The 10947-nt window shown below is 37.3% G+C and overlaps 1 protein-coding gene across 1 annotated transcript; it reads right to left on the bottom strand.

The window, feature by feature from the left end:
* Window positions 1–296: 296 nt before the first annotated feature.
* LOC139724594 (carbohydrate sulfotransferase 9-like) lies at window positions 297–1142 on the bottom strand. The gene has a single exon (XM_071635725.1). The coding sequence runs from the start codon at window positions 1140–1142 to the stop codon at window positions 297–299; it is 846 nt and encodes a 281-aa protein (XP_071491826.1).
* Between the last annotated feature and the right edge of the window lie 9805 nt (window positions 1143–10947).

Below are 10947 nucleotides of genomic sequence, written 5' to 3'. Positions count from 1 at the left end.
ACTGCTATTGTTATGTTACAAGGAAGGCATTAAAGGAAAAGTTTTATTTTGCTGCAAGTCAATAGAGGGCGCGGTTCCACGTTTCTGCAAGTCAGTGTCAATGGTAGCCCGCTAACGTATAAGCAGGCTGCGGGAGTGAGGGTGCACACCCTATTCAGGTGTGCATGTTGGTGTTGAATCGGCCTATTCTCAACACCTTATAGTATTGCTGTGAAATAAGATTAGATTAAATCGAATAAAACTAAAGCAGAGCTGTCTCTTTTTTTTTTTCTTTTTTTTTTTTGATAAGTTAGATCTCAAGCGTGATCCCGTCGTATGCTCTCTGGCATATTGTAGCCAAAATACGCCATGTCGGTTGAAAGCCTCTCTGTGACTTTTTCAAACTGCTCATCAGAAAGCGTGTCATAATATTTTTTCATGATGGCATCATCGCTGCTATTCGAAGCGTGAAGTTTCTTATATGGGTGAAATCTAGAATCCGCACCCATGAGCTTCAACGCCTCTATAACATCTTCATTATACGTCTCAGTTTTTCCAATGAAATCGTAACCGAGACAGGGATTACAAATCTTGTACACGTCCTGCCAGTGAATATCGTAATTCCCGTCCAAGAAATAGTCGATAAATTCTTTAAATGTCACATTGTACATTTCACTTTTTACCGACTTATTGGGCATTTCGTCTTTAGAGTGATTTCCGTATTCCACGTAAATTTTCTTATTGTGAGCCTGGCGTTGATTCGGACTTATATTTGGGAAGGTTTCCAATCGCTCTCTGAAGGCAGACAAAAGACGGCTGTAAGGATTGCGGACGAAGATAACCTTCTTAAAGCGAGAAGCGTAGAATTTCTTGCGCTTTTTCATTTGTGACATAAACTTAAAGTGCTTCTTTAGTAAAGTAACAGATTCCACCGCTCCTACTTTAGCGTCTTCAGGTATAAAGCCGTTAACGGTGAGGAGAAGTCTACCCCAGACTGTGCCGCCACACTTGGGGATGAGGAGAAGCAGTATCCGCTGATTTGGGAGGACCCGAAAGCGCTTGCAGGTCTTGGCCAGGCGCGGAGAAGTCCTGGTGTTTCTCCGCAGACACTCACGCCGCAAGGTCTCTTGACGAGCCGCCTGTGTGTCTCCACCACTCACCATGGGTGAGGTTTCCTGAAAAATATTATTTTGCCGCACATAAGTGGAACATCAGTTCGTTCATTATTTTGAAAAATGAAGGAAGTGAACAATGTCCTGGATCTGAACCGATGTTAAGATAACTGTACTATGCCCACTCACATCTCATGAAACGTAACTGTTCAAGTATACTGCCGGAATGAAGTAACGTAATCTCAATGTAAGAATGTAGGTTATCGGTAAGAAGCTACATTATATCCCCTGACAATATACTTATGAAGTTGAAAGTGTTTCCGACATGAAAATCCAGGAGATCCTAAGGAGTGCAGCTCTCATAACTGTGTACATCAGAATTGTGTTATTCATTCTTCAACAAACTTACATTGAGGGATCAGCATTACACTTGAAGACGTTGGTCAATATCATACTGATACATCTAGTTTAATATGGGGGGCAGTTCTATAAAACAAGATAAAGAAACTGATCGAAGCGACATGGAAATGTATTTCATGTTAACACAAAATACACGAGGCAGAAAAAAATTGCAAAAAAGTGGCGTGTAGTGTGCACCTCAGTGATGTCAGTGTCAAGAGAAGCCCTTGCAGGAGGCCTTTTTATTGAACGTAAACTTAGCAGGAAGGCAAGCAGGTAACAGTAAGTCTATGCATCTTTTAGGAGTTTGAATAGGGTCGAAGTTACAGTCACGGTGGGCCTATATGGCAACATCAATCGCGAAGTACGTATGCCAGCCTCAGAATCAGGTGAGGTGAATCTATCTCTACAACAGCCGAGAATAACATTGTTGTCAATTTTGTGCAGGCGTCACACCGTCCCAAAATTGAGCAAAGATGAACAAACGGAAAAAGGAAATGTTCAAATTCAGTTCTGATCGTATACTCGAGTAAACATAATAGGGTTATTCATGAGGACATCTTGAGCAGTGATACGACCATCATACGACCGCGGTGGACTTTCTTGGACTCCAGCAGCAACTTCGTGAACCATTACGAAATCTTCGTGTGGCCATTGCGCTTCCTTCGTGCGTCCTTCGTGTGTCTATCGAAAAAAAAAAAAAAAAAAAAAAGATTCACATCTTCGTGTAGCCTTCGTGTGTGGTTCGGATGCCATCGCGCCATCTTCTGTGGTTGCTTTGGGCAGCGATTGACTTTTGACCACGTTCGGGGGCAAACTTCGCACAAAATTCAGTTTTCATATTCGTATTTCCATCTTGTGTCACTGTCGTCACCCTAAAGACAGCAAGTTAAACTTCTAAGCCAAGTGCAATAAGTGTGAGATGGGTTTTTCTATTTCTTTTGTCTTTTAGGATTTTTTTTTCAATGAGTAGGAAGATCACGAGGGAAGTCACATATTTTTTTTCTTATTTTCTGTTTTCTGCTTGTCCTTATGGTACACAAGAAAAGGGGGATCCCTGAAGGGTGTAGCTATAACAAAAATTCCCGAACAATATATTTTAGTATGAAAGCTCATAATATCGCCAATATCGTTACAGAAATGCTCCCTGTTCCATTATACCATTCTCGCTACGATTTGACAATAAGCCGGTTCGGAGATAGCTCATGTGCACATGGGTACAAAATAAGCCAGTTCGGGGTTAGCTCATGGGCACATGGGTACAAATGACCTTTCTTCTTTCTCAGTTGATTAGGCACTCCACAAGTTTCAAGCAACAGAAGGCATAAGCTTGCCCAACGAAACAATTTATGAAATTCATCAGTTATGTTCAAACAAAGGATGAACTTGCGTAGACCAGGTGACCACAATTATCCTTCCATTGGCATTTTGGAAAGCATCCATTTCATTATGTTGCATTGCATGTATTAACAATCTCTTTCTATTGATATTGTCGGATACCACTTTTGCTGTCGGGTGGATGTGCTGGCAAGCAACACATATAAGGATCACTTGAATAATCATTACATCACAGATGCTTATCTCAGTGAATTTAAAAACCAACATGCTCTGCTGGTACAGATGACCTTTTTCTGCTCATGCTCAAAGTGGAACCCTGAACTGGCTTATTAATGAACTTTCATTTTTCTCAGTTGGTTAGGCACTTCACTCAATTCAAAGCAACATTACTATGCAGCAGCTTGCCCAACATAGCAATTCATGGAACTCGTATTCTAACAAAAAAAAAATGAACCTGTGCAGATGAAGTGACCAGAATGGTTAGTTGATCAACACTTTGGGAAGCATCTATTTCATTGTGCTGTTTTGAATACATTAATAAACTTTTTCTGTTAACATTGCCAAATACCAGGCTTGATGTCAGGTGGATGTACTGGCAGGCATCATTTATAAGGATTCCATGAATAATCATAGCATTACAGATGCTTATCTCAGTGAAATTAAAAAATAACCTGTCTCTCGGTACAAATGACCTATTTCTGCTCATGCTCAAACTGGAACCCCGAACTGGCTTATTTTCTCGGATCGGGAAAGATCGGGTTAAACCTGAGCAGTATGATGTTAGAATGCTCTAAGAACGCTGCAGTTACGACTACCACGTGCTTGCTACGCTCTTACTGCAATGATCGGGAATGAGACATTACAATCTCTGCGCTTTAGAATGATGTAGCTACGCTGTCAATGCGATGTTGCCGATGTTATCCGATCGATCGATCGATGAGGAGTCCAAAAATAAATATACATCATATAAGAATATTTTGATTAAGGTCATACGATCTGAAAAGCGGAAATATTATACCATTCAGATAGAAAAATATAAACATGACGTGAAGAATACATGGAAGATATTAAAACAGGCCATGAATATATCAAAAAAGAAATTGAATATTACAAAAATAAGATTTGATAATAAAATTGTTGAAGATCCTGGTGATATAGCAAATATTTTTAATTCTTATTTTTCAATGATTGGAGAGAATCTGGCAAAAGAAGTACCGCAGTCCGATACGCATTTTGCAAAAATTTTTAGGTCAATCCAATCCCAGTTCTATTTTCTTAGCTCCAACTACGAAATATGAAATAATAGACATTGTTACTGCAATGAATGATAAACGAAGTGCCGGTTATGATGATATAAGTAATTTTATTATAAAGGGAATTATATTTTCTATTGCTGACCCACTTTCTCATATTTTTAATAAATCCATATTACATGGTGTTTTTCCTGATTGTATGAAAATAGCTAAGGTGTGTCCTTTATTCAAAAAAGGAGACAGTTTTGATATAAGTAATTATAGACCTATTTCTCTACTTTCATCCATATCTAAGGTTTTGGAAAAATTGATATTTACAAGAACGATTAAATTTCTCAATTATTATAATGTTTTTACGAATTCTCAATTTGGGTTTCGTCAGAAACACAGCACCATTCATGCTCTTTTGAAGTTTATTGATAACGCCGCACATACTATAGATGACCATTCTCATTTTGTTGGTATCTTCCTGGACTTCTCCAGGGCCTTCGATACAATTAATCACGAAATTTTACTTCATAAATTGTCTCATTATGGTATACGAGGGAAGGCTTTGGAGTGGTTCAGGGAGTTACCTGCAAAACCGAAAACAATATGTATTTTTGAACGAGCACAGTTCTAGTCTTGAAGTTATTAAATGTGGCGTCCCTCAGGGGAGTATATTAGGACCTTTACTTTTCATCATTTACATAAATGATTTTTGTAGATCATCCGATATACTTTCTTTTATACTTTTTGCCGATGATTCAAATATTTTCTTCTCCCACCAAAATCCAATCACTCTTGTCGATACTGTTAATTCTGAATTAAAAAAAGTGACTCAATGGATAAGAGCCAATAAATTATCACTGAATCTTCAGAAAACTAGCTACATGTTATTCAGTAAGTCTATAGAAGTTTTACACACAGATATCATCTTTGATGACGTTCATTTAGAGTGTGTATCACATACAAAGTTTCTCGGTATTACAGTAGACGATAAACTTTCGTGGAAGCCTCATATTATTAATATTAGTAAAATAATTTCGCGTAATATTGGTATTATTAATAGACTTAAATCTCATATCCCGTTGTCTTCCTTGCTGACGTTGTATTTTTCATTGATATTACCTTATTTGAATTATGGAATTTTAGCATGGGGCAGTGCCCATCAAACTTTATCAGATAGATTATTATTACAAAAAAGGCACTTCGTATCATTTGTGGCGTTTCTCCATGTTCCCATGCAGATCCATTATTTGTTAGATATAAGATTTTAAAAATCAAAGATATGTTTTTCTTTCAGCTGGGTCAGTTTATGTTTAATTATAACACAAATGCACTTCCTAACATTTTTGATTCAATGTTTCCACGAAATCAATCTTTTCATAATTATCCCACCAGGCGATCAAATGAGTTTCATCTACCCCTTCTGAGAACGTTATTGGCTCAAAATACATTTATATACAGTGGCCCTAGATTTTGGAATTCTTTAAGTTGTGATATAAAAAATTCTTTATCTTTGAATTCGTTTAAGCGTAAGTTAAAAATTTTTTTGTTGAACTCATATTAAGCTATATATGATTCATTACCTAGCTGGTCTTTACAGCCTAAGGGTTCATCGTCAATCATTGATTTCATCATTGTGTATTTTTTACATTATCTTATTTGTATAAACTTTGTTCGGCTGATCGAGCTGAAACACCTCAATTCCCTCTTCTGATCCAGATGTACAGCACCTCAATTCCATCTTCTGATCCCGATGTTCAGCGTGTTGGCTTTTCCTTTCACTTCCTTTTCTTTCTCTCCTTTCTTTCCATTGTTCTTTTGTGTTTTATTACTGTCATGGTATACCCTACTGTAAAGTCATGTAAAGTCGTTGTGTTTCTACTGTCTTGTTCTGTCCTGTCTTGTTCTCTCCTGTCTTTGTAAAAAAAAAAGTTCAATGTATTCACAAGAATCCTTTGAGTGGTTCACAATTTACAAGCATGCTTTTCAGTGAACCTCTCAGTTCTTTCTTTCTTTTTTTCCCTCCAAACATAACTTTGTATTTTGCCGATATGCATGTATAATTTCGTATTTGTTAAACATTATCTACCATGTAAAGTCGAATACATGCCTATGTTATATCTTCTGATTCATTTCGTGCTATGTTTGACGAAAAAGAAAGAAGGAATGAAATAAATGAAATGAAATGAAATGCACACTATATTTACGCTCTGAACGATCTATACGATCTTATCACGCTGTTACCCCGTTCAGAGAGCTGAAAAGTGTCCGCTGTGGCCCGATGTACCCCGATTCGACTGTCGATCCGCAGTCAGTCAACTTATTAGCATGCAGAACCAAAGAAATATACTGTGGACCTCGAAGAGTCTCCTCAACTCACGTTTCTTTTGCAACAATGCATTGTTATAATCAAGACGTGCTGATCTTTCCAAGGCTTTTTCTTGGTATCCTTGCTTTTACGGTCCGTCTTCCTCCAGTTGTAGATGATTTCACATTCTTCAAAATTCTGCTGTCCTCTTCCTCCTCTTTTAGCATCATGTGCAGTCTCTCTTTCTTCGTCTTTTGGGGAGCTGCTTCGCTGCTTTCTTCTCTTCTTTTTCTTCATCTCTTCTACTTCTTCTTCTTCTTCTTTTTTGAAATTTGAGCTCCTTCTTCATATTATACCCCGACAGGTGCAGCGCGAATGTCCTCCTCCTCCTCAACAGTTTTGCCTCTATCTTATCTTGTTTTATTTCCTTGATCTTCCTCTGGCAGACATTTTGGCTGCGATATTTCCAGCGTATCGGCTGCGTCCTTTTAGCATGTTTAGAGCGGCGAGAACGGAAGGCGTGCGTAATTGAGTCTGGGAAGGCGTAGGAACAGCGTAGCTAAAGCGGAAGCATCGTAGCTAAAGCGGAAACAGTGTAACTAAAGCGGGAATGAAGAGTGCTGAGAGCGTTGTAGGAACGGGCCTTGATTCTATACGAGAGTAGAGAACGTAGTGAGAGCGGTGTTAAGCAGGAAGATCGTGCTTTGATCAGGGAAGAGCAGCGCAGCAGCGGTGTCTAAGTTTACTTCCCGTTCTTGTGCCGATGTTACTACGCTCAGAAAGACCTTGTTACGCTCATCCCGCAGCGTTTGCGCTGTCACTACGCTCTCCCCGCTTGCCGTACGATAAAGAATAGTTTGATCGGGGAGATCGGGACATAATTTTCAACAGGTTCAAAATTTCTTCCCGATTTGAAAAAATGCCCGCTCCAACCCCGACCTCCAAACGCTGCTGCCACGATGCTTCCGATCCCCGTACGCTTTTGCCGCTCTCTCCCAATCTGCTAGATCGGGACAGATCGGGGTCCAAATCGTGATAGTGGAACGGGGGCTTAAGTTTTCTTTCTGTTGATAAAAGATAATTAATCAATGCTCATATTTACTGTACTTTTGTTTGAACCTATGCCAGGAACAGAAGAACATATTACCCTTGCGGAAGTCTGGATGGCGTGTCCTGGTTCGGTCCGACCACCACAAATATGTCTCGGGCACGGGTCCTCATCTGAGGAGAGAAGAACAAACCTGATTAATTATCAAATTGCTTCCCGTAGGGCAAACACGTTGTAGGCATTGAAGACGTCATTTAGCCCCCCCCCCCCCCCTTCCCCAGTTCATATTAACGCCACATACACTCAGGAAAGTGTTTCCACCACAGATAACTTCCTTGTCCCAACTTGCACTTGATCAATTGTTTCTAATGCAGTTACATTCAATCATTTTTGTTATGTTTCTCTTTAAAAAAATACAAAATTACAAGAAGGAATGGTATTTAACACCAAACTTGTATGCATAACACCATGTTACTAAGATAGAGCATGAAATACGATTGGACCTACACTCAAAGGCAAACTTAGTAAAAAGGAATGAAACTCAAATATGTGGATCCAGTGAATGCATGCAGCTATATCAGTAGAACACGTCAGTGAAAGATTGAGGAAAATATGACAATGTGTTGAAAAAGGATGAATGTTTGAAGTTAAGGTGTCGCCAGTCGCTGAATGAGAAGACTATATTGCAGTTTGCGGCGTCACGCACGGTAAACGACAGAGCGAAAATGTAAGAACTCAACGATTTTTTTCTTTTTTTTTTTGGTAAGAGAACACATTCTCTCGACTTGTTACCTACTTATATTTATGTGTATTTGACCCCCACAATTTACCCTTCAAATAATGAATATGAAAGGGCAATCAATCCATTGCAAAATCCTTGATTATTCATGCAGGTTTTCAGATTTTTTTGTGTGTTTTTTATATGAAATTGAAAATAAATAAAGAAACAAATAACTTTTATCGAGGGTAATATAATTCCCCGTGCTTTCTGAAAGAGACAAATCAAGTGCTCTATTATTATGCTTTACTATTTATGAAGAAAAATTTGAATGTGTTGGAATTTCATCATGATTTCTTTATTTCCGTAGGCCTACATGACATTATAAAGTATAGTAGTCTTCTAATCCAGCGATGACAGCACGAAAGTTTAAGAATTCATAACTATTAGCAAATTATACTCATATACTTTCACTGATGTATTCTCCTAAATTCTCTCTGCATTTCTTCATTGAAATACCGTATAGGGTCATTACCCTATTTTCTTTTGAATTCAATACAATTTCATTTCTATCATCAGCAACAACAACAAAAAATATATATATATAGGAAACCATGCATTTGTCGTCTCATGGTAAGGAGCAATTTAAAAAGAAAAACAATAGTAGTAAAAGAAATACAGATCATGAGATGCAATATTATGATATACAGAAAAACAATGTACATTTTGCAATAGAAATCGAGAAAATTGAAGAAATGGAAAAGAGTGATCTATTAAGAAGCAAATTTTGTACATCGAATATCACTAGAGAGAAAAAGATATAAGAGATAATTATAGATCCCATCAGAGATTGAGTCTTAAGAAAAGTTACGGACAACGGATACAAGTTAGGTCGAACTAAAGGGAAAACTAGAAATGATGCTAATATGGTGACTGGTATGTCTTTACTATAGCTCATTATTGTCGTGTAGTAGGTTTATTAGTGAATATCCTACCCATCTGAGACAATTTTTTTCACACGATGGGCAAGCTTGTAATTCGCAATTTTTTCATGAAAATATTCTAAACGATTTCAGAATGTTATAGACAAAATAAAAGATTTTTTTTCTATTTTCTCTTGCCACCATGCCCCTATTTCTCCCTACAGATAATAGGGCAGTAATGTCCGTATTTACCAAGTTTAATTAAGCGAACACATTGAGCATTGTTGAGTCATTTCTAAGGTAAATTAAGCTGTATGAAGAAACTATTGCCATTTCACCTGTAAGTAGTTTCATTTTAGCATTTAACCTGACATCTGATCCTCCACATTTGACCTCATGGGAATTTTTTACTCGTAATGAGAGTTTTGTTATTTTGGTAGAACACCATATGTATTTAAAATTGAATTGAATAACTGAAACTGCACCGGTCTTACACTCGAGACACAGTAAACAGTTCCAGCATATTTATTTTCATATTTCACTTAAGATACATTTCATTGAGATACATTAAAGAAGAATACAAACCAAGCAAGATTCAAAATATGTTATAAATCGGGCCATGGACAGAAAGTGTATCAGCGTATATAATGTACATAAGACAATTCTCTATAACTTGTGAAATATGATGGACCCGCAAAAGCAAAGCTTGTAAACGCAGGTTCCAAGAAAATATTCCAGTGTAAATTTGATATGCAATGAATGGAGATAGGACACAAAGTAATAATGACGAAACTATATAAAAACTAAATTATCAAGGTACAAAGGAAAAAGGAAATACAAGAGATGAAAAAGAAAAGGAAAAAACAAGAACCTAAGGAATAAGAACTGAGTAAAAAATTTTATATAGCATATAGATACACAAGTGTATACACACATATATCTAGAATCTAGAATCTAAAAGATACCCAAACCCGAAGAGCAATGTGGATTGAGTGAAAGCAGCACATTAGTAGATCGCATCAGTGAAAGTTTGAGGAAAATTGGACAATCGATGCAAAAGTTATGAAACTTTAAAATTTTGGTCTTGTAATGACTGGATAAGGAGGCTGCTAAAGTTTACGACGTCAAAATAAGAATTCCACAAAAATTCATTTTTCATGAAAGTTACACATTCAATCAATTTGGTGCTGGGATGTTAAGGGTAATATCACTCCCCTTGCTTTCTGAAAGGCGTAAGTCAAGTGTTCTTTCATTAACGTAGAAACGTGAAAGTATGTTGAATTTTCTATATATTTTCTTTGTTGTCCATGCATGATGTCATAAACTGAAGTAGTCTCCTTACAACATTTAAGATTTAAAAATTCATAACTTTTGAATCGATTGACCGATTTTCCCCCAAACTGTCACTAATGTGTTCTATAATGTTGCTGCTTTCACTCTATCTGCATTGCTCTTTGGGTTTTGGTTTCCTTTAAATATAATCAGAAGAGAGCGGCATGTGCCTGTCAGCTAACATGGATAACAAATTGGCAGTTGTTATGATATCAATGTTAAAAGTAACCATGGTAACGTAGCATTACTATTGAGATATATGGAAGAGGAAATTTATCGGAGGTTATCATGATTATTGGAATGTTCGTTTATCCGAAAATGAAATGGTCTCGTTATTCCGAAGGTTCGTTAACCGGAAAATTAAATCCGGTTCGTTATTCCGAAAGTTCGTTAATCCGGAAACGACAAAGAGGCGCGTACTTACGAACCTACAAAACTGTATAATAATAACATTTATTCTAAGTAATATCTAAATACCCTTATTCATACTTGAATTAGAGATACTTAAAAGGGGGGTGATGAAAACGGAGAATTGAAACTCATACCGGA

This window comes from Diadema antillarum, unplaced genomic scaffold (assembly GCF_040938485.1).
Source record: "Diadema antillarum isolate AM-2024a unplaced genomic scaffold, OU_Dant_1.0 scf00000223, whole genome shotgun sequence".
In the NCBI taxonomy this organism is placed as follows: domain Eukaryota; kingdom Metazoa; phylum Echinodermata; class Echinoidea; order Diadematoida; family Diadematidae; genus Diadema; species Diadema antillarum.
This window is presented reverse-complemented; position numbering and strand designations above follow the sequence as displayed.

Excerpts from the sequence above, each read along its gene's own strand:
- LOC139724594 (XM_071635725.1), bottom strand. The coding sequence starts at position 1,142 with ATGGTGAGTGGTGGAGACACACAGGCGGCTCGTCAAGAGACCTTGCGG.